At 48.0% G+C, this 27,685-nt stretch overlaps 2 protein-coding genes across 37 annotated transcripts in view; one reads left to right on the top strand and one right to left on the bottom strand.

Moving 5' to 3' along the window:
• The window catches only part of LOC119160802 (bromodomain-containing protein 3), a 329,355-nt gene that overhangs the window by 199,963 nt on the left and 101,707 nt on the right, over nt 1–27,685 (bottom strand). For all 36 annotated transcript variants that reach the window (XM_075881428.1, XM_075881432.1, XM_075881431.1 and 33 more), the window contains 7 exons: nt 26,944–27,086; nt 25,598–25,798; nt 4,699–4,950; nt 4,540–4,617; nt 4,071–4,172; nt 3,886–4,014; nt 3,619–3,816 (listed from right to left, as the gene is read on the bottom strand). In XM_075881428.1, the coding sequence (XP_075737543.1) occupies nt 3,619–3,816; nt 3,886–4,014; nt 4,071–4,172; nt 4,540–4,617; nt 4,699–4,950; nt 25,598–25,798; nt 26,944–27,086 (1,103 nt within the window). The remainder of the gene's footprint in view (nt 1–3,618; nt 3,817–3,885; nt 4,015–4,070; nt 4,173–4,539; nt 4,618–4,698; nt 4,951–25,597; nt 25,799–26,943; nt 27,087–27,685) is intronic.
• Nucleotides 830–1,830, top strand: LOC142777120 (uncharacterized). Its single transcript, XM_075881456.1, has one exon. It carries the CDS (start codon nt 830–832, stop codon nt 1,712–1,714), a length of 885 nt encoding a protein of 294 aa, XP_075737571.1. The 3' UTR covers nt 1,715–1,830.

The following is a 27,685-nucleotide window of genomic DNA, read 5'->3' as shown; positions in this document are numbered from 1 at the left end:
GGCAGGACAGGCAAGCGCCAGGCAAGTGCGTCTGATTTTATCAGCAACCCATTCAACTTCCTGAGCGCCTCAGAGAGGTTGGCAGCGTTCCAAGATGAAGAGATTGCTGACCGCGGACCAGCGCAGGCGTGGTTATCTGTGAAATTGAAGCGCTGACCGGCTCATGAGCAGTGCCGGGTGGGGAACGTGCGGGAAATGCGAACTTGTGGTGGTGGAGGTCGCAAGCAAGCGCAAGGGCCTTGCTTCCCTTCTAGAGCTCCGTTGCACAAACGGGGTGTGCCCAGCAGCAGCAGTTTCGGCTGTGTATTCGTCAGAACGCACTGGTGCCAATGGCTGTGAAGGGTCTGACGCGGAGCGGTGCTGTGGAAGCCCTTGCGATAGTTTCGCCATCAATGTGAAAGTAGTGCTTGCTGCGCGTTCGATTGGTGTCGGACACAACCAGCTGACAAGGTTTTGTGGCATTCTTGGCTTACCAAAGCCACTTCACCATAAGACATTTTACAACATTGCCAAGAAAGTGCACACTGCTGCCACCAAAGCAGCCTCAGACAACCTAGCAGAAGCAAGACAAATAACCGCACTACAAACTGATCAGACTGATGTTGCTGTCATGTTTGATGGGACTTGGCAGAAGCGCGGGCACAAGAGCCACAATGGTGTTGGCACTGCAATTTCGTTGGACACTGGCCTCTGTCTGGACCATGAAGTGTTGGCAAACTACTGCCAAGGCTGTAGCAGCCACAAAGCCCTTGACAACGAAGAGGAAGAAGTATGGCAGGCCTTCCATTCTCCTGTGTGTGAAAAAAATGTGGACTGCACATCACATGCCATGGAAACACAAGCTGCACTACGCATCTGGAGCAGGACGCAGTCCTATAACATGCAGTTCACCACATTTCTGAGCGACGGCGACAGCAAGGCATATGCTGCAGTCTGTGAAGCACAGGTTTATGGGTCGAAGGCAGTGACGAAAGAAGACTGCACAAACCATGTTGCCAAACGTCTTGGTGCTGCGCTTAGAAAGCTGAAAACACCACTGCCCCGTGGGCAGAAGCTCAGTGACAAGACCATTCAAAGGCTGCAGAACTATTATCAGATCGCAATAACCAGCAATCGGGGCAGCGTAAGAGGCATGTTCTGTGCAATTTGGGCCTCTTATTTCCATTCGTGCTCCAGCAATAAGGCAAACAGCCACAAGTTTTGCCCCGATGGGAAAGAGTCATGGTGCAAACAAAAGAGAGCCCTAGCTCTGGGAGAACCTGCTCCTGAACACACACCCCTCCTGACCAAAGCACAAGGCAAAGCACTGCTGCCAACTTATAAACGTTTGACAGATGCCAAACTGCTTGCCCACTGTTTGCAAGGGAAGACACAAAACGCCGCTGAATCCTTGAATGGCAAGATTTGGATGTTGTGTCCGAAGAGTCGTTTCGCATCACGCACTGCAGTGGAGACTGCCACCGCCATTGCAGCGCTGTGGTTCAACAGGGGCCACTCCAGCTTCGAAAAAGTGCTGGAAGAACTGGGAATCCTTCCTTCAAAGCAGATGGTCAGACTCAGCCTGGAAAGTGATCAGCAAAGAATCCGGAAGATGTCTGTGAAGCTGACTGCTGAAGCCAAGTCCCATCGCCGCAGCCAGGTGAAACGAGCCCGTACCGAGGACTCTGTTCGCAAGAACCGTGAGGGCGAAACTTATGCAGCAGGAGTGTTCTAGTGTTCCAAGTCTAGTAATAGACATGTTGAAGTACATTTACACCAAGTTTGATTTAATTTCAGCAAGAATTTCGGCATCCAATGTTCAAATAAACTTTCATTTGAGTTTTTCTCAAATTGGTGTTCTTGCTCATTTTTTAAGTTTGTGCACACAATTTTTGCCTCTTCTACTTCTTGGATCCCAATGAAATTTTGCACAGATGTTTTTTGGGGTGCATAGAGTGCGGAAATCTTGTTTATATGTCTAGTCTCACAACATATTTATTATAGTTCGAAAACAGAATGCCAACAGACAAAAGAGAATGACACCCTAATTTTCATCAATTTTTTTGTTAATAAGAAAATGCAGATAAAATTATTTCACCTAGATATTAGCATTTTGTGGCTTGTAATGAACTACCGAGTGTGTTTTAAAATGCTCTGGCATAATAATTACTAAGCAAAATTGTGTGCACAAGAAAGGCATTATTTCACACTAAAATATATTGCCACTCGCCATATATTAAATAAAATATATTGCACTCGCCATATTTAGGAAAACTTTCATGCAGATCCGAGCACTACAAGTGCTCGAAAAAGGAGGGGCACATTGAAAAAAATGGCAAAATTTGTGTTTTGAGAAAAAAGAGTTTTTAAGTTAAAATTGAGTTTTTATTTATGAAAGATATTAAATTTGACTAAATTTGTACACCAATAAGAAATATCTTTCTTGTAGTGGCCACTACGATTAAAATACGCCAGCTTCATGAGCTTGTCCCTCTCGGCTTTTTCGAGCCGACTCCTCACAGACATCTTGCTCTCAGACGGGGCCATGAGACGGTTGCCAAACTTCCGCTACATCTGGCAGAGCCTTGTGCCAAGTGCAAGCTAGGAAGAAGTTCGGCAGGACTGCAAAATCCAAACCAAGTCCAGAGTCATGCCATTTTGCGGCCATGTTTATGCCACATACCGTCGTACATAAGGGCAATGTCGTCCCTGCTAAATTCTCTCACTGCGAGCTCTTTCGATCTCGCAAGATTGGTGCTGACCTCATCCACTGCCGCATCATGAACTTTCTGGCTGACGGGTGTGAATGACTTTTGATGCATTGGTTTTTGCAAGCCAACAACTGCCGCAAATCGGACCAGCTGCTCATAGCCTATTCATACAGAGCGTGCCGCACAACGGCTTTCACTTGCAAGTGATTTTTTTTTTTTTTTCATTTATAATGGAGATAATTACACAAGAAAAGCATTGTTCAGCTGCGCTGCTCAACAAGACATAAACCCCGCAAATAGGTTTCACAGCACATACAGGCGCGCACCGTCCAATGGCGGTCCCCGATTCGTACCACGTGATAAGCCAGTCGCGGCGCTCGAAAAACTTTTTATTATTTCTTGTGCTGCATCAGCAAGGGAAACTTGTTGCTTGAAGAGTGAGACTCGAATCTTCGACTCATGCGATGAACAATGGCAAGCGGCGGCGCATTATCGGTGGCAAGGTGCTCGAAGACTGCACACTTTGGACCTTTTAACAGGCACCTTGTGCTCTTTAGATGCAATTTTGAAGCATTTCCAGTTAAGTCTCGACCTGTATTTTTTTTTTTTTTTTCATAACAGCAGAGGTACTAATCTTATCAAAACAGGCAAAAATAAATCGGTAATTTTGAAAAAAACTTGCGTTTTTCGACCCGCATCTCCCCTTAAGGTGAATATTTTATTGAAAATATCTCGACTTATATTCCTGTTTATACGGTACATAATGTTGGGAATGCTTAAACACCACCATTAACCACTGAATCCCGGATTTGCCATACCCAAAGGCACAGCCTTTGATGTTGGTACATTCACGTGAACACAGTGAGAAAATGCTACAATTTCATACAAGCCAATGCTCGAAAATGAAAACCATTCTCTAGACGCTCACCTGCTCCTGAAGCTGTTGCAGCTTCCGTTCCCGCTCTTCATCACTGTCCTCAGAGTCACTTGAGGAGGAGCTCGCACTCGAGGATGACCGCGAGCTGGAGCTGCTCTCAGAGTCAACCCGGTCAGCATGCGACACAGGCTGGGGCTCACTTGGCGGTGGCTCGTCTGGCATCTTGGCGTACCTCATCTCAAAAACATCCTGCAAGAAACAAGAAGAGGCCACTTAGACACCTGCTACCAGCAGCACTTAGTAGCACTCATTAGCTACCTGCAGCTTCCTCGCCATGGCAACCACCTCATGGTCAGGAGGGTTGTACTTGTAGCAGTTGGTAAATATTAACCGCACATCACCAGCAAACTCCTCTGGGCTTTTGTACTCCCGGTTGTCCATCTTTTGCTGCACAGAAGCGTTGTTGTACGTGTGCGCCAGTCACACAGACTGACTAACTCTACCTTGACTGTGCCCAGATCCATGGGGTGCTTGATGATCTCATGATAGTCGTGTAGTCCCAGCAACTCTGCATCCACTGGTTTGTAGAAGGGCCATGCATAGCCCTATGATGTGAAGGGGGAACCAGCCATTGTAGAGAGGCTCTTACACATGATCAACGATTTCAAGAAGGGCCTCAGGAACACGCACGCAGGACGCATGTCCCTCAAACCATATGCTGGCTCGTATTTTTGGGTCTTTTGTTACGGCAAGGTGTATGCACTTGTGCCAACACAGGTGGCAGAAAATGGCAGGAGCCATTGATTGATGCCCGTTGATGGTTCTCTGATGACAAGCACCCACATGTTCCCGCTTGCGTGTTCATGCAACCCTCTCTCTTCCCCCCAGAGGTCTGCACGGGTGGGCGCACAGAGGACAGAGGGAAGAAGAGGGCCACAACCCGAGCAGAGCAACAACGGAAGGGTAACTCACGGGCCTGGGCTGCTGCGCCCGGCGTGGACGTCTCGCATTCAGGCTCGGCCCCTTCAAGAACAATGCCCCCGTGCAGACCTCCGGTTAGAACCCATCATGGAATGACAATAACAACACACACTCAGCACACACAAAGGGGGCCAACAAGACGATACTCACAGCATGCTTCTTGGCAAACAACTCCTTCAGGATGCTGTTGCAATACTTCATCTGTTCAGTGAGCTTGCCCTTCTTGGGCTTGGAACTGTGCTGCTGCGTGTCGGGCAGGTCCTTGCTGGGCTTCTTGATGGGCCGCCCACTCTCACGCCGCGTCGACACCTTCTTGGCCTCGGGGGGAGCCCCACCATACGCGCCAGGCTCCAGGGGAAGCGGTGTGGTGGTGTCCGCTTTTCTCTTCACACCTTTTTTCACCTGCACATGTCATCAAAGGCACACCTTACACGAATATATCAACTGCAGAGATCCTTTCTTCATCACGAGTATTTAGAATGCCCCACTGGTGGGCCAAATAGTGCTCTTCAGTTGCTTTCATTTCTGAACTGGTTAAGTGCTGCTACAGATATTACTGACATATGAGATTCTAAAGTGTCAACCTTTCACTTTAGCATCAACTGTTGTGAGCCTTTAGTGTCCCTTGAAGATGTGACCGCACATGTCTGGGCATGCCGGTTACCAGAGAAAGATACCACTAGATACCATTGTATCACAGAGACCTTTTTGGCACTCCCTACATGGCTTTATCAGAATGGTGCAGTAATAGCCCGGTGGTACAGACAAATTTGGCGTCATTTTTGGCGAGTGCTTTTACGCTTTCAGAAGGTCACTTTGGTGATGTACTGTTACACAAGGAAGACTAGTGTACTTTGGTAATAATTGTAATAGAAATAATGCGTCAGCTATAGGCAACTATTACAATAGATACAAATGCGGCTTGTGTGACCTTTGCAGAGCGTGCCCCTGGCGGCCACGGCTGTACACTGCCCGGGAGCAAGAATAGCAAAGTAGTTTTTACTCGTATAATATGTTTCAAAGCACAGGAATATTTCTAATAACGATAACAATAATCTAAGAAATACTACGAACAGCGACTTTCGATAATGACCAATCTATTCTCGAGCCACTGCTACCAAGGCTGCACACTCCGTCACAACGAAGAGCTTGTGGGAGTTGAGGCTGGCCCGCTGCCTTTGCGCAGGCTTTCCCGCCTTTTCTGCCATTCTCATGTCCCGACATGTCTGCTCTCCTGTGCTGTCTGCCGTGGTGGGTGAGCGGAGTGACGTTTAACTCTCTCACCCGGAAGCGGTTGTTGACTGTGGCGCCGCGCGCGGGGACTCGCAAGAGGTTTTCGCGCGCTGCGTCGGGAGCGGTGAGATACTCTCCGGGACAGCAAACGGTGAGCCACGCAATCTTTTCCGTCCGTCGACTCCCGTCGTTCGGGGGCTCGTCGGACTTCGCCGACGGCTCCTCGCGCCCGAGGCGAACACTCACCTTTTGTTGCCCCGCTGCGTACTCACGGCCGAAGGGCAGTACGGTGTCCTAGTGCGTGGCCTAGCTACGCCGACCCGTCTCCCTCCGAAGCCAACGCGAGCGCCTTTGCCCTCGCTCGAGCAACCGGGCCCTTTGTCCCGGTGTCTCCGTGAATCACCTTTACCGCGGAGACGTGCTCGTGGCACCCTGTGTAGTACTTTGTGCCCGTGGCGTGGATAAGCCTACTTGCTTTCCCGCCGCGCCTTTTTGCAACGGGCTGTACTGCGTTTGGTGTTGCCACAATAAAGTGTTGCGACTTGAGCAGTATCGTGTTCTCGCCACGGCGATGGTTAACGCGTGCCCTGCGGCTCGCTAAGACCGGACCCACGCTGGTGGCCGTACTCCTTCGGGATACGTGTACACCACAAGTTTGACGAACGCACTTGCCGGCAAACTACACAATCAGCGAAGTGCACTCCCTCAAATCACTGCGTTAGCCGCATGCCCTCGGAGCTCATAGATCGCTATCGGGTCGCCATGACCGCGGTTTCGGGCATGGCAGTTGTGACAAAGGGTAGCTGTTTTCAACCCGTGTACGCTAGTTGCGCCTGTGCCTTCAGAACGAAGTTGTTTTATGCCATCTATGATCGCTCTGCCACAGTTTTTGTCCACAGAGTTTGTGAAAAACAGCATTGCTTTGACTGGTAGAGAGTTTGACGCGCACACTCTTTTGGAGTTCTCTCAGTTACGTCGTCACCATACATGATCGTGTCAAGAACAACCGCGGTTGGCAACAACAACCACATGCTTGTCTTCTGTGCTGGACGTACGCATACTACCGAAGCTTCAAGTACGCTGTTCTTGGCCTTCGTTCAACGGTTTCGGTACTAAAGTTCACATCACCCGCCGCGATCAGGAAAAGTGTTTGAAACATTCAAATTTTGGCCAAATGGACACAGTGACATTTGGCTGACGAATATCACAAATTCGTATCTGCCGCAGTTCGCAAAAAGCCTGAAGCGGATTGACCATTTTTGTCAATAGGGTCAGATCATGCAGAGAAATTTTTATTTCCGGGAGATTTTCATGACAACCATACAAAAGGAAGAAACAGTCGAAATCCGGGCCACTTGGCAGGTATGCGAAAGTCTCCGGGCCAATGCGGGAGACTTGGCAGTTATGGAAGTGCAGCCTCGTGAAATCGAACAATCAGTGCACAATCTAGGTGGCCTGAAACGTAATCAGCCAAGTTTCACGATGGCGGCTTCTTATTGTAGCTCTTTTTTCGCGTTCATTTCCCCAGTAATGTCGTTTTGTCGATATTTTTTTAAAATTTGAAGGCATACTGCATCGCATGCTTCTATTCTTGGAACTTTTGAGACTGCACACTCAAGACGTTTTGCACTAGTGTAGCCTATCGAGAAGGTTGTTTCATCTGTAGTGCAGATTTTTGAGACTTTGGAGACATATACTTTACTATATATGCTGTAGTTGGAAATAATGCTTTTAGGAAATTTTACTCCGCTTGATAGGCACACCCCAAACTTGGAGCGAGATTTCCTGGGAAGAAAAAGAGAAAAAAAGTGAGCAGATTATGTGAGTAAATACGGTACTATATTTACAAGAGACCAATATCCTTTTCGCTATGGAGGTCTGTTAACATGAGGTTACACTGTATACCTAAAACAATCTTCAAGGGCTGTCACTTGTGAAAAACGTGTGGAGCATGCAGCCTCATGTGTGCGAGAATCGAAGCATGCGATGCGTGGTGCTTACAACCATTTAAATTTCTGAAGGTTAACAAAATTCAACGCTCAAAAACCCACGTTGCCAATGAAACCGAACGCAAAAGGGGTGCAATAAAACAAAGCACCATAGTGGAAATTCGTAGACTATTTCTCAAACCGCCTCGATTATACACATTACAGAAAACTATGTTGAATCGCGTCCGAAATTTCATGCGCTGAATGACACCAATCGTTTTGATTTCACAGGCACCCACCAAATTTCAAGTCATCGCCATCGAATCCCGAACCACCATTCAAGCACTACACATGCAAATAACGTTTTCATTAAAGATATCTACCCCTTCCCTTCAAGTGCAGCCACTGCAATGAGCAACCACCGCAATGAGTTTCCTTGATTCTGTACCAAACCAACTGCTACCAGAATGCACCAACGCTGATTAGGCCTAGCCTGCCGTTCAGCATTGTTATTGAGAAAAGTTTGTCAAAAACGACATGAAAATCGGCCGTCGAGAAAGTCACACTGAAGCACTGCATGCGCGATACGAAGTTTGCGTACGCAGCTGGGAGATAAACGACTAAAACGCGCCAAGCTTATATGCAAGAGTGCGCACTGGCAGCAAACAAGGATTCTCGCGTCATAACGCCGCAAAAGATTTGAAATTTATGGGCGAGGTAGTAAATACGATATATGTAGCAAGCTCAATAACGACGATGCTTTTTTTAACAGGAAAGTACAGTTGCTAAGGACACAAGATGGCACAAGTCATGTTGAACAACGCAAGGCCAGCAGCAAGCGGCTGGAGCCACACTAGTGACGCCAGCACACTGTAGCGGTGTCGGCACCGGTGCCAAAGCTTATCCCTTGCTTAAGCAATTACCTTCTTCCCTTGATCCAAGAGCACGTGCAGCGAGCAAAGTTATTTTTTTTTCCTCCCTACTCGCTTCGTTCCTTCACTTCGTGTCCCTTGCTCCTCCATGCTCGTTGTTTTGCTCCCCAGTAGCGCCCACAACGTGCCTCCTCTTAGACGCACACTCGCAACTCACCCAATTTCAGACCACCCTCGCTACTCACTACAATTTTTAAAAAATTCAGTTAATATGGACATTTTCTTCGGTCTTATGAAGCGTTCTATCAGACCAACGCCCATTTTTAGCCACACATGGTCTAATGCCACACCTGGCCAGCATACTACAGTGTACTAGAATATCATTAAAAGGGAATGTCTACCTACCACTTGAAAAAATTTTTTTGATATTGGTGCAAATGAGAAGATCGTTCACATTAGCAGCAACCAGCACGCTTTTGTCCCATAAAAAAAATTATCATTTTCATTTAATGTTCATGGCCGACAAAAAATGACCACTAGTGTCACCCAACAGCAATGTGGTCGATATACTGGTAGGACAATAAATCCTTGCAGGTAGGCTTATTTTGCTTAAAAATAAACGTGCAACTAGAAATGGTATTTTACGCACTTGAGGCAGTTTTAGGTTGCTCCAAAGACTAATTTTTGCTTTTCTTTTTGTCACACGTTCAAATAGGCGCCCGGTGACGCTGCCAGCGGTGCGATCGCTTTTTTTTAGCAGTAAAACTTACAAGACGTTTCACTTCATAAGGCATTATTTTAGCACCACTATACCCAGCTAACTTCAGCAAGAAATGCTTCTTGTGCGAGTCATGCAGTCACACGCGAGTCACAGGCTCCGAATGTAGCCTATACCTTGGGCTTGAAAAGGGTCACCCGAGCCAAACTCTGAACAAGACAAAAGCCCAAAGAACGCATTTATCACGTTCAAGTCCACGAGGATACTGTATTAACTCTCATAGTTTGTGTCATCACATAATTTTCGCACCCCTAATATTTTGTGAGCTTTAAGCAAAACAATTATTTACTCGAATCTTTCCCACTCCCCGACCCAGCAGAGCCAGTTCAGTAGGGTACACACGAAGAGACCGTGGATCGTTGAATTCTTTGGACGGGCGCGCCAGGCACACACCCTGCCATGGAACTCAGAGTGCCAAAATGCACGCAAGCAGCAAAACAAAGCATGGAGGGTGCTTTGGAACTCACCGAGCAAGAGTCGTCAAACAAGCTGCTTTTTGCGAGTGCGAAGATGCCTCTTCCGTAGACTTCCCCCCAACTAGGGTCCCTAGAATACCATGCACAAGTACTCAAACATATGGACGGGTTGCTGGAACTGCTCGAACGTTTGTGTGAATGCGTGCTCACCTCACGGAAGACTACTTCCGGCACAAAAGGCGTGCGAGGGCCTGTTAGGCCAGTCGCGCCAACTGTTTCCCTCGTTCTCTGCGTCCACGCTGCAATGCATGCTTAATTGATTTCAGAAGTTTAGGTTTCGCCATCCGTTCCTTCGCGTTGTTGCTGTTCTCTAACGATGGGCTACAGTAATTATATACACGGTAAAAGTCAAGCTCGCTGTTCTGAACGTTGCTGAAGAAAATGGGAATCGTGCCACCACAATCGGTACAAAAGGACGATGAGATCGCACTTGCCGATACAAGTTTCCTGCCGCTGAAGACCGACTTTTTAATTATGAGTGAACGCTTAGGACCTCCAGTATCGTCATGTCGTCGGACCTAGTTACTACTAGCATTGTCGGGAAAAGCTTCAAGAAAATGGGACATCCGAACATGCCGGACAGAACCGAGAGCGGCGGCGGCAACAGTGACGATTATGAATTGGACTTCTGGATCAGCGATTCGGACTAGACCATGTGTGACCAGTCTGACTGGTTAAGGTACGTGTAAATTCTGTTAAATAAACAAATACACTTTGTTTGTGCTCATACTTATTTTATTTCATTTAATGCATATACTTCGCGCATACACAGAATTAGCATGTACATCAACTAGGCAGATCCGGTCACACCCAATCTAGTCGGAACCAGTTGATCAAGAGGTCTGACTGGAAATCACCGCGACTGCTGTCACCGACCTCCCAAAACGCCTCGTCCTTAGTCGTGTCAAGTGTGTTTGAAAGCACCATTTTATCGACGCTTTTCTCAACAATGCTGGGAGAAACCAGGTCCCACGACACGGCGATACCAGAGCAGCCAAGCCTTCGGGCATAAATGAAAACATCTTTTGCAACGACAGGAAACCTGTACTAGCAAGCGCGCACTTTTCCGCTTTCTCCAGTACACATTGTAAGACTAAGTACATCACGGTGAAGCGCAATTTCTTACAAAGCTTTTTGGCAATTTCAATATGTCAAACGCAAAAACAAAGTACATATCCAGATTGCGAGAGAGCTGGTCTAGCCGGTGATGCTAATTTTATTCTTTGCACCAAACTTCAAATGTAAAATGAATGAATAAAAACATGAGTGAAAATTTCCTGCCTTATATTGCTTACAATCATCATGAATTACAATTTGATGAACAACATATAGAAGAAAATAAATAGCATCACCGGCTAGATATATTCAATACAAACGCACTGGTACCAAACTTGTTATTGTGAGTCAATAAAAACATGTCAAAATGCCTCGTAAGGCTACGTGTTACGTCTAAAATCATGAAACTGAGATAAATGCATTTGAATGTTTAGTTTTCCACAAATGGATGCAGCATTGCAACATAACTGCATAAATCGCATCATTATGTAGCCTTGCCTTTCAGGAACAAGATAATGCCATATATGTTACAAAATGTCACAGGATAGTCCTTGTAAATAACGCAAGAAGCTGCTGCCAAACACTTCACTGTTGTATTTCGGCTTGTACAGTCGTATCTCATTAATTCGAACCTGCTTAATTCGAACTTCGTGGGAATTGAGGCTAGCCCACTGTCTTTGCGCGGGCTTTGCTGCCTTTTCTTCCGTTCTCATGTCCCGACATAATTCCCCTCCTCCGCTGTCTGCCGCGCTGGGAGAGCGGAGTGATGTTTAACCTCTCTCACCCAGTAGCGCTGCACGCAAGGTCTTCCGAGAGGTTTTGCGCTCATGAGTCGGGAGCGGGTCAGATACTCTCCGGGACAGCTGATGGTGAGCGATGCAATCTTTTCCGTCCGTCAACTCCCTTCGCTCTGGGCTCGTCAGACTTCGCATACGGCGCCTCGCGCTCGGGGCGACCGGTCACCTTTTGTTGCCCCTCTGCATATGCTCGGCCGAAGGGTGGTACGGTGTCCTAGTGGGTGGCCAAGCTGCGCTGACCCGTCTCCCTCTGAAGCCAAAACGAGCGCCTTTGCCCTCGCTCGAGCAACCGTGCTTTCGTCCCGGTGAATCACCTTTACCACGGAGACGTGCTCGTGGCACCCTGTGTAGTACTTTTACGCCCGTGGCATGGATAAGCCCATTTGCTTTTCCGCCGTGCCTTTGCAACGGCTGTACTGTATTTTGGTGTTGCCACAGACGATAAAGTTTTGCGACCTTGAGCAGTATCGTGTTCTTGCCAGAGCAACGGTTAACGCGCCCTCTGCGGCTCGCTAAGACCGGACCCACGCTAGTGGCCGTACTTTTTCGGGATGCGTGTTACTACAACTTCCGGTTAATTCTAATTCACGATGAGGTCCAGTCAAAGTCATTTGTATTCCAATGGGTGAAAACACCCTGTAATTAGAGCGCGCAAGCACTTGCGACAGTTGATTTGAACACTCCGCGCTCCGAAAATGACCCGCCCGATCCCGCACCTGCGACACAAGGAAATGAAAAGGAAAGAAAAGACTGCCCAGGAGTGTTTCCTCTGTCTCAAAGGGGGATCTGGGACGCCCCCATGTCACGCTTCTCCCTTTTCCCTTCCTGCCATGTAAAGACCCTTCTCCTTCCTCCAACTCTGCAAACAGGGAGAGGGAAAAAAGAAAAAAAAAAGCTGTCACTGGGTTGAATGAATGTGTGGTTGAAGGACAGGGAAAAGGCCCTATCTTTAGCAACCCCTGCCCTTTGTGGGAGCGCGCCTTGAGGGGGGGGGGGGGGGGAGAGTCACGTGGGTGCCATGCTTCCCCTTTCCCGTCCCTGCCACGTAACCCTTCTCCTTTCAACGACGCGCGGGAAGAGAGCAATAAAAGCCCTGGAGTGTTGCTTTTCTCTCAATTGCCAATCTGCTTCTCTCCTCATGGAGATGCTCCTTTCTTGTGCCGTCCTGGCCATGATGCGGCTGCATAGCAGAAAGGCCCCGCTGCGCAGTCGTCGTCTTTAGAAAATGTCGGCGCTGGACATTTTCGCGCGCAACTTCTCTTGCCAGGAGAATGCTGAAGCCAAAGTAGAAATGCTTTGCAAGCTGCGTGCGAAATTGATTGACATGTGCCAGTGCATGGAGAGCCCTCCGTTTATTTAGCTTTCATTGAGCCCTCCGTTTATTTAGCTTTCATTAAGTCAAACTTCTTTTAATTATAACAAATTTATGGGCCCCTTCGAGTTCGAATTATCAAGATTCGACTGTATGGGTACACTGTGCCCAAAAATGACATGCTTATGTGGTCTGTGCTGTCGCTATTTGCACCTAGGTCAGGGTCACAAAAATAAAAATAAGGGAAAAAATAATATTTAATTCTCACAATGACAAGGGCTTGAATCTACACTGTACAGCTGGCCAGGACTGTAGGTATGCAGGTCGCGGGTTCAAATCCCGGCTGCGGCGGCTGCATTTCCGATGGAGGCGGAAATGTTGTAGGCCCGTGTGCTCAGATTTGGATGCACGTTAAAGAACCCCAGGTGGTCGAAATTCCTGGAGCCCTCCACTACGGTGTCTGTCATAATCATATGGTAGTTTTGGGACGTTAAACCCCACATATCAATCAGGACTGTAAGTAGTGTTTACTGTTGGCTTATGCCTATTCACAAGCTTGTTTGTCGCGGCATTCCTGGCTCCATAGTCTTGATTGCATATCTAAATGACGTTATTGATGAATCTCCAGTCACCCTCAGTGAAGCAAATCGCCCCTCACACATGCCCCGCACTGAGCATGCCATCACGAGTTTCCCACTGAACTCCTCTTTTCTTTGCTCCTTAGACACTGTCGTCGCAGTTGGCGCAAATCATAAGTCTGAGAAGGTAAATAAACACGCTCAAATGTATGATCGATAATTTCCTTCTGTCACTGAAGTTCCCCTGTTCCGTGTCGACGTCGAGAAGTTCAAATTTTCCTTCAGTTTCCAACTCAACTCCAAGTACTTTTTCACATTGGCCACACTTACTACACGCTAGCCACTTTCTTCAGCCAATCATAAAACGTTATCGACATGTTTTCTGATAACACTTGAGGCCTGGGCCGTCAAAATATACACACTACACGTGCCAAGTTGCGTTTTTGTACACAAACCGCCAACCGAAGATCCCCGATACGTTCAATGGCAGCACTCGAGGCATGGCTGAAGAAGGTGTGCGCACTCGATGTAGTGGGCCGCGGCGCTGTATTTGATGCGTAAACAGGCGATTCCACAATTATGATGAGTTCCGTGCTGACCTTCGAGGCGTCCAGGCTGGATGTAGTTGCGTGTTCAATCCGTCCAGCAGCTATTGCGGGACATGCCTCACTGAATTTTGACGAGCATTCCATGGTCGCCGTCGTTTCTTGCCGAATATGCGGCTTGCAGTTTTCTTCAGACGAATGTCTTTGGACATTTTAGCAGCTCAATAATAGCAGTAGTTCAAACATGGTAGTGAAGTTGCAAACACAAAAAACGTCGCGGAGCAGCCGAAATACCGAGCTCAGAGAGTGCGCAATCGCAACGCGAGATTGGGTAAACGAAAAAAAGCAAAACAAACACAGCGGACCAATAGGAGGCAGCGGGCAGGACGAGCACACGCTTTGACCAGTCACGTGCGTGCAACTGACCTTTGGAAAAGGAGTGGTAGCGTCACTCACTGCAATGGCGCCACTTTGAAGATAGGGAAAAGACACACAAAGAATGCAGCTTCAAAATTACACCCAAAATAGCAGCACCCGGTCGCCTCGTTTAGAAGTTACGAGGGCGCAAACTTCGGACATATTTAGCCAATTTTTGGTCATTTCACCTGTACCTAGACATGCAAAACACTGTTTTTCAATATTTGTATATTGAAGACAGCTTTCAGATTTCTCCAGGAGATTATTAAATTGGCAAACTTCGCAATACTGCACTTTTTCAAAACTCCTTTTTTTTTTTGCAATTTTTCAACATTTCAAGACCCGCGTCTACACTTAAGGGGAACACGGGTCTAAAAAAGCTGAACATTGCAAAAAACAAAAAACAATTTCGAGGTTGACATTTTCGGAATCTACAACTATTTTTGCACTTAATTTGAGAAGTTTCAAGCTTATCGCATTATTATTATAACCATTGCCGTTATACACGAGACATCGTGGTCATCTTGGTCTCGTTTGAAAGGGCCGTTCTTCATGTTCAATTTCCCGCCACCAGTGACTCGCTTTGCTCATTAGTTTTTCAGCAAAAACCAGTCATGAAGAAGCACCAGCACGCGATTATATTTTCTGCTTGAGGCACGTGACAAAACATAGGCACCCGATTGGCCAAGTCGCGTTTCCGGGGTCTGCTTGTTCATCATGACGCGCACGGACATGCGCCATTTTGTCATGGTGCTGTCGACTGACTGCCGCAGTAAAGAATTTTGTGGGGGTGCTGACACCCTCCCCCCCCCCCTGTAATGTTGTCTGCGCCACGTGGCGCACGTGTCTCGCCCCAATGCTTTGTTTCGGTGGTGACCACCGCCGGGCGATAGATAGCGTTGTGTTCGCTTTGAGTACCACTGTTGGTAGAGTGGTAGCGCCGGCGGTGGCCCCTGGCAGAAGGCAGGCCTTGTTGGTGGGCGAGAGTTGAGCGAGCCTCTTCTGCGCGTGGCGGCTGCCGCGAACGGTTGTCTGTAGCGTGGGTCCCCGGTGCTCGGCACCGCGGACTTCGCGCCGGGGTCCCACGTGAAAAGTCGGGCGTTGGCGACGCCGCCTTGGGTATGCGTTAGTTTGTTGGGTGTGTTAGTGTGTGTTTATCATGTTATTGTGTATTTAGTGTGTCACTGCGTTATGTTGTTTGTATGGTATCGTGTTAATTGAAATTGGTGTATCATTCGGCGGACGATATCGTAGTCTAAATTAGTTAATAAATGTATGTATGTTGTGTGCTTTGTACCGACCGCGTCTGCTGTGTCCGTTCACTCCAAGAGCGTGGCGTGGCGAGGCGCTCGTTCGCCTCGCCGAGACCCCACACTGACGCTCGTTCGCCAACCGAGACCCCACAAGTTCCGCGAAACACCAATTTGTGAAGTGGGTGTGGCGATCATTCATTCGCTGTAAACTTCAGAAAGAGCCCCGCTATCATTCAGGACAGAAAAGGATAACAACCCCTCGGCGATCAACGGCGGTCACCGAGTCACCGGTGTAGGCCTAACTCATGTACGATCCCGTCGGTTGTCGCCAACGTCGTTGAAAGCGGCAGTGTTTTGGAGCTTCAAAGTTACAAGACTGCAAATAAAAAAGCAGAAGTGAAGCTACGAGAGATAGCAATCGTTCCAATGATAGAACGGAAGCGCAGTCTTATCGCTAAACGCGCTGATGCCACGGGTTCCCCCCGTCTGACGTGCACTGCGTGACGGGTCGCCGGAGTGGAATTCGCTGCGCGTTGGCAAACAGCAGAAAATCAATCCGATTTACGGTGAACGTGCTCGCCGCCCGCGCAATTAAGGCTACTGGCAACAGGTAGAGTGCTTGTAGAGTGCAACGATGAACATATTGCTTCGCCGCCTCCACTCGAAAATGTGGCAATCTTACGTGAAAAGGAAACTAGTGCAACGATGAACATATTGCTCCGCTGCCTCCACACGAAAATGTGGCAATCATACGTGAAAAGGAAACCAACACCTCGTTGCTCTTGGAGCCTTGAAATTGATGAGAGAGTGCACGAGTTCGGTCTGCGACATCAACAACTCAATCTGGACAAGCCGGAAAACTGCTTTATTATAGGATGGATCGCGAATTACGCGCGCACATTCGTCGTACATAGGCGGCACCGAACTGGTCGGCAGACGAGCCCAAGGCGACCTCATCAGCTCGCAAGTGTGCTTCTGCGGAAAACATGGAGCGGGCATTGAAAAAACACCATTTAGGTGACGCAAAAAAGAACTACATGCCTAGTGCCTACTGAGAAAGCTGAATTAGCAAATCATTGTAAATAAACAGCTTTTCCATGCTACTGTCTGCCCAAAATGGACTTGTGTTTTTGCATGATTTATCAGGATTCAAATTTTGCTGCAGTTGCAAACTTGTCTAAAAGATATCTCTGCCTCCAGAGCAGCTAGGACTGTCATTTTTAGTGCGACATGTAGCTGTATCTCTAGTTTACATAGTGGTTTCCATGCTACTGTCTGCCCAAAATGGACTTGTGTTTTTGCATGATTTATCAGGATTCAAATTTTGCTGCAGTTGCAAACTTGTCTAAAAGATATCTCTGCCTCCAGAGCAGCTAGGACTGTCATTTTTAGTGCGACATGTAGCTGTATCTCTAGTTTACATAGTGGTAGGTGTGAATTTTTTTATTAAGATCCTCAAAAAATTTAATGTTTTCCAGAAATTGGAGAGTAAAGTGGGCGTGTCTGACACTGAAGTGCAAGGTGCGACAAACCTTGCTAAAATTATCAAATAAAAAAAAGCACTCCTACCCTTACAGGCATGTGCCAATAGTAGCTCTGCAATACAAATTTCCTGTCTCATTATACTGGCAAATAATAGGTAATCAATTTTAGTATATCTCAAAAACTAATTGGTTCAGAGGAACAGTATTTGCATTTTTGAAATCAGCATCAAAAACTCAACCACACTGTGAATTTCCTTAATAAACGCATGAAAATATCCGACATTTCGTCTCACATACAGTGTCCCCTCTTAAATCGGGTGTGCGCCCATGAAATCAAATAAACAAATTTTTCTTTCAACACGTCAAATTCTGGACGTGATTCGACCTAGTTTCTATGTAATGAGCATAATCGAGGTGGTCTAGCAGTCGGCGAAAATCCGCGATGGTGCCTTCATTTATTAGATCCCACCACTCTTTTGAGTTAATTTCATTGGTAATGCATGTCTTTGGACGTTGAATTTTTTTAACATTAAGAAATTTAAATGTTAGCAAGCACACATCGCACGTCACGATTTTCGGACAGGCGAAGCTGCATGTTGAACATGTTTTGCGCGAGTGCAGCCCTTGAAAAAGGTTGTTTTGGTTATAGTGCGGTACCACTTATACTGTGGATATTCGAGACTTCCGCGACTTATGTTGTGGGAATCGAGGCTAGCCCTCCGCCTTTGCGCGGGCTTTGCCGCCTCTTTCTCCGTTCTCATGTCTCGACATGACACCTCTCCTCCATGGTCTGCCGCGCTGAGAGAGCGGAGAGGGACGTTTAACCCATCTCACCCAATAGCGGATGTCCACTTTGTTGGGGTACGCACTTTCCTGTAAAGTAGTTTGCGCGGCGTAGTGCACGTGTCTCGCCCAAAAGCCGCATTTTGAGGTACAACCGCCGGGCGGTAGGTGGCGTGTTCGCGAGAGTTGGCCACCACTGTTGTCATCATCATCATGGTGTAGCGCTGGCGGTGACACCTGGCGGAAACAAGCCTTGCTGGCATGCGAAAGTTGAGCAAGTCTCTTCTGCGCGTGGCGGTTGCCGCAAACGGTTGGCTCTGGCGTGGGTCCTTGGCGCGTGGCACAGCGGACCTGCGCGCCACGGGCCCTGGTGGTAAGTCAAGCGTTGACGACACCGCCTTGGATGTGTTAGTGTGTCATGTGTGTTTGTCGTGCTATTTTGTAATAATGTCCTAGCGTGTTAATTACAATTGATGTATTGATTCAGCGGACGATATCGTCGTTCAAAAGTTAGTTAAATAAATGTGTGCGTGTTTGGTTTGTACCAACTGCGTCTGCTGTGTCAGTTCACTCCAAGGGCATGGCGCTCGCTCCCCAAGTTCGAGACCCCACACTGCACCCAACGTGGGGCTCTTGGAGCATCGGACGACAGTTTTCGCGGTTCGGTGCAAGCTTTCGTTAGAGCCGTGGTAGAGTAGGCCTAGCAGGGACTTCTTTGCTAGCGTCGGCGGCGTGCTTTGTTGAGAAGCGAAAAGATTGGATTTGTGATGTGTTATAGCTTGTCGGCAAGCGAGTTATTTTTTTTTTTCTTTCTGCTCGCAAATGGTTTTTTGTTAGTTTTCAAAAACGTTGAATTAGGACGAGAGCCATGTGGTCTGCATCTTGAGGTGAGCAAAACCTAGAGCACGTGGTTCGTAGGCTAGGCCCGAAGCGGGCGAGTACAGAAGCCTCGTAGGTGGTCCGATTTTCTGTAAATGGCTTCTTATACCGTATATATAGTCGAGCCCGCTTATAACGAACCTGAGCGTGACGCGGTATCCGTTCGCTGTATCCCGAAGTTTGTAGCAAATGAAACACAGCTTTTAAGAAAAAGTTCCGTGTAAAAACACAAACTTTTTAAGCCCCTAAAAGTCCGTGATGCAGGTGTTTCGAATAGCAGAAGCGATAAGGGCGCTCTCGAGTTCATTAAAACGGCAGGGCGCTCGTTCACCGAGGACCGTGGCATTAGCTGCACGAGGCACTGACTCCAAAGTTTCGTCGTTCTCGCAATCAGATTCTTCAAAATCACTCTCGCCACGTACTTCATTCACAATGAATGTGATCATAAACAGGGTAGATGGCCGACCGGTCTTCGTTCGAAAGATCGGTGGCAGTGTGAAAACACGGGCCTCGCCTGGCGATGCGAAATTCTCAGAGTAGCAGGGGAGGGGGGACGTAGGGGTGCGAAACAAAAGCGGTCGGGGAGAGCGACAACTAGAGGGGCGCGAAGGCAGGGTCAGCGTTTAAAAATAAGAATGTATGGGCACCTTGCCGGTGCCTGATCGATGGTCGAAATTGGTTTCCCGGGAAGTCTGCAGACCACTGACTCCGTTCACTGTAACCGATCAGCAGCACACGGAGACGTTCGTTGTAAGTGCGATTTTGTGCCATTGAACCAATGTATATTTTCAAGGTCACGCAGATATTGTTTGTTTTAAGTGAAAGTTCGTTTTAAGTGGTGTCGTTATATGTGGACTCGACTGTACTCCCATAATGATAACACTCGCGTAATGATCGCACCCCTAAATTTTGTCGTCTAAATGCGATTTTTGTCCCCCCCCCCCCCCCCCCCCCCGCGTAATGATCGCACCCCGAACTTGCCGCATCTATATGTAATGTGCCAAGTATAGCCGATAATCATCACCTTTATTATCTGTCGTATGAAGCTCGCCAATTGCATGCACCAAACATATTAATTTTTGCCCACCGATGGTGGAAACGTGCCAAATGCCCGCCATGTATTTTTATGTCTGTGGCAGCTGAACGCGCGTATCATTGTTTCTGTGATCTGAAAGCAGACATCACTACGCTAATGCCGTAAATTTACCGATTTAAATGAAAGCATTCCTTATTTAGAATGAAGAAACTGTTCTGACGCACAACACGTACTCACAACCTCCATAGATGACGAAAAGGGAAAAAAATGGGGTCGTTTCACTCCGTCAGCCGCCATGCTTGATTGGACATCCCGCACCGTTACCGAAGCGGCCGACCGGTGGTCGACCTGTGTTTATCCCGCAGCAATGTTTTCTCCCTGAGACCACGTTTTTTGTGTGTATGTGTGTGTGCTTTGTGATTGTCTCTTGAAGCGCCGTTTCGCCATGGGACGGTATGCGAGCTTTGCTGCCTGCCGCGTTCAAGCTGAAGGCGCTTGACTATGCGCTTGGAGCACGGCAATCGCGCTGCCGGCAGACATTTCGGCGTCAACGAAATCCGGATCCGATATTGGAAAAAAACAGCCCGTTAAGCTCATGGCTATTAACAGCACGCGATGGGCTTTCTGCGGACCCAAATCTGGCAAGTTCCCTGACATTGAAAAGGAAGTCCTCGAACTCGTGAAGGACATGCGCAAGAACGGTTGTGCAGTGTCGTTAGGCATGATACGGATGCAGGCGCGCACAGTTTCCAGGTGGCTGGGAATAGCCACAAAGGACTTCCGCGCCAGTTCCGGGTGGACGACAAGCTTCACGCGGCGGAATGCACTGTCGCTGAGGCGGCGGACGTCATCCTAGGAGCCAGCGACTTTCATGTGCATACGAAGACAAGGTGATCAATTTCCACAAGTTCGTCACGAGGGTACGCCAGAAGAACGTCTTCCTGCTGTCACAGATAGGCAACGCGGACCAATTGCCGTTGACGTTCAACATGCCTCAAAGCACCACTCTGAACGAGAAAGGTGCTCGAAGCGTCCTTGTAAAAACGTGTGGTGCGGAGAAGCAGCGATGTACCGTGACGCTCGCAGTGACGACAGACGGGCGGAAGCTGCCGCCTATGTTATTCTGAAACGGAAAACAATTCCAAAGGGAAACTCTCCCAGTGGCATCCACATCTGCGCTCAAGTGAAAGGCTGGATGACGGCAGACCTCATGGTCGATTGGATCAAGACGGCTTGGGGGCGAAGAGCAGGAGCACTTCTGCTTCCTTCACTTCTTGTGCTGGACAGCTTTCGAGGCTATTTCGTTGACATTGTCCGTACCGAGCTGAGGGAGCGGCGCACGGAAATCACAGTGATCCCTGGGGGTCTAACTTCGCTGCTACAGCCTCTGGACGTGTCACTGAACAAACCGTTCAAGGACAACGTCCGAAGGCTGTACTACGCAGAGTGGATGGCGGCGAGCGACGAAGATTTCACGCCAAGTGGCAAAATCAGGAGACCGTCCGTGAAAGTCCTCTGATCATGAATTCTCGAAGCGTGGAGCACCATTTCCGACGAGGTGGTCGTCAAGAGCTTCAAAAAGACAGGCATTTACAGCGCGCTCGACGAAACGGAAGATGACCGCCTGTGGGACAGTGAAAACACTGCCAGTTCACAGGGAATCGTGCGGCGAAGACGCTGACGCCAGTGACGCTTTGGAGTCTGAGTGAGCGTTAGGAGGTCAGAGAGGTAAAAAATAAAAAGGCAGTGTGCCATGCATGACGCTCCTGTGTAATGGGTGCATTTTATTACAAAGGTAAGCCTTAATTTACTTTTATTTTTGGTTATGTGCATGATAGTTGTCGTAGGAATTCTGATTAGAGGGTTTTTGCATTTTCAGTGCTCAGAATACTTTTTTTACGGAAAATTTACCCAGCGTAATGATCGCATCCCGAAGTTGGAGTCAATTTTTTTGAAAAAAACAAAAAATGTGATCATTATGAGAGTATATACGGTATCTCTTTGGGCTCAGGGTATCTCATTGCGGCTCAACGCCGTGGCGTCGCGAGAACGCCCGGGGCGGTGAATGTTGATCACTCCGTAAGCTGCTATGTGCGGCGAGCGATAGGGCCACCTCACAGAGTGGATGTCTCCTCGCGGCTGCCTCTTCTGCGCCTAGGCTGGGTGCTGGGTGGATGCCGGTTGTTGCCGAGCTACTCATTAGCCCTAAGGCTCTGCGCAGCCGCCTGTCACACGGGGCACAACTAGGTAGATCGTGGCGTTTAAGGGGGGACGCGGTCTTAGAATGGTGAAAAATGGCCATAAAGTCGATTTTGAAAAAATGCTATATTTGAAATTTTTAGGCCTATAAGCACGTGTCCTCAAATTGTGAACGCTGAATTCGATCAGTAAATGAATTAAAATTGATTATGAAGTCGCCACGGGAGCCACAAAACAACCCACGGCAAGTCAAATTCGTTCAAACTTCCCGCGCGCGCCGCCGTCGAGGCAGTTGGTCGATTGCCGCCATCTTGGGCTTGTTTTGAAGCAGATTCCTTTGTGCGCATTTTGCCACCCTTCAAAATGGCGTCGCTTAAACGAAACGGCTGCGCTCGCCCTTTTCCCAGAGCCCCCTTTCGGACCGCTGATTGGCCGGATCGTGCGCGCACCAGGCGAGCCCCCTGTTCCTCGCTTCCCATTGGCTGATGCGGCCAAAGTTTGCCCGCGCTTTTTTTTGTGTATATTGTTCGTCGGCCGCCGGTTCCCGTTCGCGCATGTTGTTCGTCTCCTTCCCGCACGTGCCTGCTTGTGCAACGCGACCGACGCACCGACTTTCCGTCTTTTGCCGGCACGATTGGAGACGCTCGTCTAAAGAAGAAGACGTGCCAAGCGTACGGCAAGAAACGGAGGCGCCCGTGGAACGCCCGCCAGAAAAAAAGCACCCGACAGCGTGCAGCCGATTTTGCCCGATGCCGCCGAAGCGGCGCACTCCGACAGCGCGCAGCCGCGGCTGCTTGTGTCCGAAGCGGTGCACTCTCTTGTGCCTTGCAGCAGCACCTCATCGGACTGTGTCGTCGTCGGATCGTATCTTGCAGTTGTAGCAGCATCCTAGACTGCATTGACACGGCGTTTTATTCAGCGGACAAGTTTGCTGAGTGCGCGAGAAATGCAGCGGGCTTGAAGACATCAATCGCATCGCAGTGCATGACGGAACGTAAGTTCGAGTTACTAGATATTGATAGGGAGCACGGTGGCAAAGAAAACGGGACAGAATTTGTTATTGTTGATCTGGCGGCGATACGCTCGTTATTTGGACTTGTCGCGTGCCCAGAATGCGGTGAAAGAAGTGTCACTATTGCAAAGACCAAGAAAGAGTACGGGCTGTGTTCGAAGCTCATAGTCACGTGCGGCAGTTGCGACTTTCGCGAAGAGCGTTTTTCGTCCCCACGTATAGCCGACGAGACCAACGCCAAAATAAGTTAATATGCGTGCCATGAAGACCATCAACAGTATCGGCAAGGGGGCAACGGCTCCGTCAGACTTCTTCGCTGGGATGAATATTTCGCATCGAGGGCTTCACCACAAGAGTTACCAAAGCCACATGAATATAATGAAAGAAGCCTGCTGTGCGACTGCTGCCGAATGCGAAGCGGCTCGCGTTGCTCGCGTCAAGGAGCTCTATGCGGAGTTCGGCAACGCGCCCGGAAATGTCGACGTCATTTATGACGGCACCTGGCTTACGCGTGGACATAGCTCGCATATATATGTTGACTGCATTGTTGAGGTGTATAGTGGCCTCGTGATAAACCATATCGTGCTATCGAACTTTTGCCTGGCTTGCACCACAGGACCCAAGAAAGGAGAAGTAGGACATTCTGCCTGGCTCATTCAGCATGCCCCTCTGTGCCAGAAGAATGTTGATTGTAATGCTGGCCAGATAGATGGAAGTGGAGGCAGCACTACGCTTGTTTGAGCGGTCACTTGAAAAGCACAAGCTTCGTTATACGACAATGCTGTAGGACGGCGACAGCAGGACATTCCATGCACTCACAGAAAAAGAGGTGTACGGCTTCATAAAGGTGGCCAAAAAGGACTGCATAAATCATGTACACAAGCGTATGGGAGCTGCCTTACGTACCCTTGTAGAGAAAAAAAAAAGCTCAAGGTGGCTCACTTGGTGGAAAGGGCAGACTTTCAAAAGGCTTTCAAATTCTATGGTGCAGCACACCCAAGCGACTGATTTCAGTAGTAAGTGCAACAGTAGTATCCCCACAAGACGGAATCTACACGGAAATAGTTTTCCTGTAGCTTTGCGATGCGACAAAACTTCAATCTCTTGGATGAAAAAAAATAGCCAAAAAACCACGACTACTGGCCATGTAATTGTGTTACTCAGGAGGAAAACCATACCTGAAATCTTTTCTTAAAAAAATTCTTTGTCGATTTTATTGATGTATATTTGTGTGCAGATTTCGAATACACCATTTTCTTCCTGGTGGAATATGTAGTTTTCAAATTTCGCATGCCTTTTTCGGGAAGCATACTTTGCCTAAACCAAGTAAATAGGCACATTAGAATGACCTGAAATGAGAGAAGAGTGTAAAAAAAAAAAGGTCAGACGTTCTAAGCCCATTTGAACAAAAGTTGTATGTTGAATAATTGTGACTGAAATCCCACCTGGACGTAGACTCACTGGCAAATATTCAGCAAAGCTTTTGTTCAAATGGGTTTATAACATCCATTTTCGTTTTCTTGCATTCTGTACTTATTCCAGGTCATTCTGATGAGCTTAATTACTAACTCAGTTTAGGCAAACTATGGCTCCCAAAAAGCACATTAGAAGTTCTCTCTCTCTCACACATGCACACACGCGCGCGCGCGCGTGTGTGCATGTGTGAGAGAGAGAGAACGTGCGTGTGTGTGTGTGTGTGTGTGTGTGTGTGTGTGCGCGCACACACACACACACGCACGCACGCACGCACGCGCGCGCGCAAAGGCCACATGGAAGCACCCTATGAAGGTGGGTCCACAGCAGTGAGTGTAAGAGTGCACTGCCAACTCAATATTCTAAAAAAAAAAAGAGAAAGTGAGAAAAAAAACTTCACTGCCACTAAACCCCATTTCAAGGTTGAATTAACATAATACTCTTGCACCGACTAAGTATTTTTTCAAGATTCAAAGCCTTCTTATACTAAGTTATATGCTCTAAGTAGTATGGTGAATTTTAAGAATAATGTATTTTATCAGTTATCATTTGCATCATATTGATATTTAAACCCTGCTACTATTAGTAGCAGCTTCCGCCTCACTTTGAACCAAAAAGAATGGCATTCACTCATTCCTCGTTCCAATTTTAAAGAATATTGAGCACGTTTTACTTGAGTCATGCCTAGAGGCTGGATTTTTAGGCATTAAGGTGCTTTTTAGGCCCCAAAAGTAGTTTAAGGTCTTTAATTTAGTACATATAGACAATAAATTTTTACCTACAGTAGACTTCAATGGAACACATAAATTGAATACATATGTGCACAAAGCTAGCACTGGTTTTGCGTACCCTGCAACTGCCCCGGTGGATGACATGTGGCGTAACACTCAGGTGGTGCAAGCCAAGGTTTACACAACAACACTGAAATGTGCACACACCTGTCGCCTTTGGGGCCAGCGGCCGTCGTCCCGTGCAATGGGTGGGCTCACCTTGGAGGCTGGCAACTGCACGAGTGGAGGAGGGGGTGCTGGGGCACTGCTCATGGTCGAAGCAGGGAGTTCAGAGGGGGTAGCAGTAGCAGCGGGGCTTACAACCTCCAGCGATGGAGGCACAGCAGCAGACGCCAGTGCAGCTGCCGCCTGCATTTGCACACAGGTTGTCAGAAGGGCACTGGGGGGTCTCAAGGGCCAGCTGCCTACAGAAAGACGGAGGACACGCTTCCACATAGTACTGAAGCAGAAAAGCCTTGCAGATAGGACAAGACCTTGACTGACATTAAGAATTACAATAGAAGCTCACTAATTTGACCTTCTTTAATTGAAGAAATCTGATGTGTCCTCTGGTCGTGGCCGCAAATGCATTGTTTAATGGCATCAAGTTCTGCTTCTTTCGGTCATCCGTGGCTGCAACCTGGTAAATTCGAAAGATCCTCAAAACACACCGAGTGCTAATTGCCACAAATGTGCGGCACGAAATAGAGAAAGCGACGTTCACAGACCACCAAAAACAGGCGGCGATGTCTGCATCACTATTTTCATCAGTTAGTACCCACGGTTTGGTCCACATGCAGACGAGGCACTCGGCACCTTCCATTTAACTGGCACGTGATGCGTCCCGTAACTTCAACATGGCCATGGAAGCTATTGCAGATGAGGAGCATGTCAGCATGCATCAGTTAGCACGCCGAAATTAAGATCGATCGAGTATGTTTGCCGACGGCACTACAGCCATCGCACAAAGTGAGCAGCCAACCCCACGGACGAGAAATCCCCTGCTAAGGCAGTCAAACAGCAGATAGAAGCGAGCGCAGGTGGACAGGGGGATCTGCCAACTGATCACTGGTATTTCGCGAGATTGGAGGTGAAACAAACAATGCAGGGCTAGAGATTTCGGATAAGAGCAATATTGTGAGGAGTATCAATTATGCTCTTTTTGAAACTTTCCATGCCAGCTATTCCGAGCTTTGGCACTCGAAGCGATTTGGCACACTGTCGCCCAGATTCTCCGCAATCTGGGCATTGCTCCTAGAAGCAGTGGCTTCCTCTGCTGTCTTGTGGACATCATTTGTGGCCTTCCCACGCACACCATTGCTTCAGAAGGACTTTTAAGCTTTCTTTTTTTTACAGGAATTCTTTCAAATATCTCTGTATACAATCAGCACTAAAACAAAACTGTTCCGCAAGCCTCCATTCATGACGCGCTAGTTGTTCTTTAGCCAAGACATGTGCTTATCACACACAATTTCAGTGACACCATACCTAAACAAGCTTTCGAAATGACCAACCTGCTGTGCATAGGTGCTAGAACGCAGAGTGGGTGAGGTTGCACTCAGAGCAGTGGGTGTGTTCGTGCTGCCAGGTACACTCTCAGCCGGGGAGTGGGAGTTGGTGGCCGGACTCTCCGCATTCTGCACAGCTGGGCTGGGCCCTACACAGAAGACTTCTTTACCATCTACGTACAAACACCACCCATCAATGCAAGCACAGGCACATTTTACCCCATAGGCCTTCCTGCACACATACAAGGCACAAGAAGAGCAGCAAGAACACAGTAGAGCCTCAATACACTTTGTAGCCTTTCATCCTTACCTCTGCTCATAATAATCAGGGACCTAAAGACCCGAATTTCCACCATCTTCAAAATCTGATACAATTAGGCTTCTTTTACTTCTCAGTATTTTTATCTGAGGCTCAACGTCGTCGCAAGCACAATTTGATTATGAGAGACACTATAGTGGAGGGCTACGTAAATTTCGACCACCTGAGGTTCTTTAACGTGCACATAAATCTAAGGACACAGTCTACATACAGTTTCTCCTCCATCATAAATGCAGCGGCTACAGCCGGGATTCACACTCGCAGCCTCCGGGTTAGCAGTGAAGCACCATAACCACTAGACAAGTGCGTCAGGCATTCTTTTACCTCTTGACACATTAATAATCTGACACCATTTTGGAATATATCCTCACAGTATGGTTTTATTATAAAAATTTCTTGGCTGCTGTGTGAACAAGTCACAAGTGCACA

Source organism: Rhipicephalus microplus, chromosome X (genome assembly GCF_043290135.1).
Source record: "Rhipicephalus microplus isolate Deutch F79 chromosome X, USDA_Rmic, whole genome shotgun sequence".
NCBI lineage: Eukaryota > Metazoa > Arthropoda > Arachnida > Ixodida > Ixodidae > Rhipicephalus > Rhipicephalus microplus.
The sequence above is the reverse complement of the archived record's forward strand: the minus strand, read 5'-3'. Positions and strand labels throughout refer to the sequence as shown.

Excerpts from the sequence above, each read along its gene's own strand:
- LOC142777120 (XM_075881456.1), top strand. The coding sequence starts at position 830 with ATGGAAACACAAGCTGCACTACGCATCTGGAGCAGGACGCAGTCCTAT.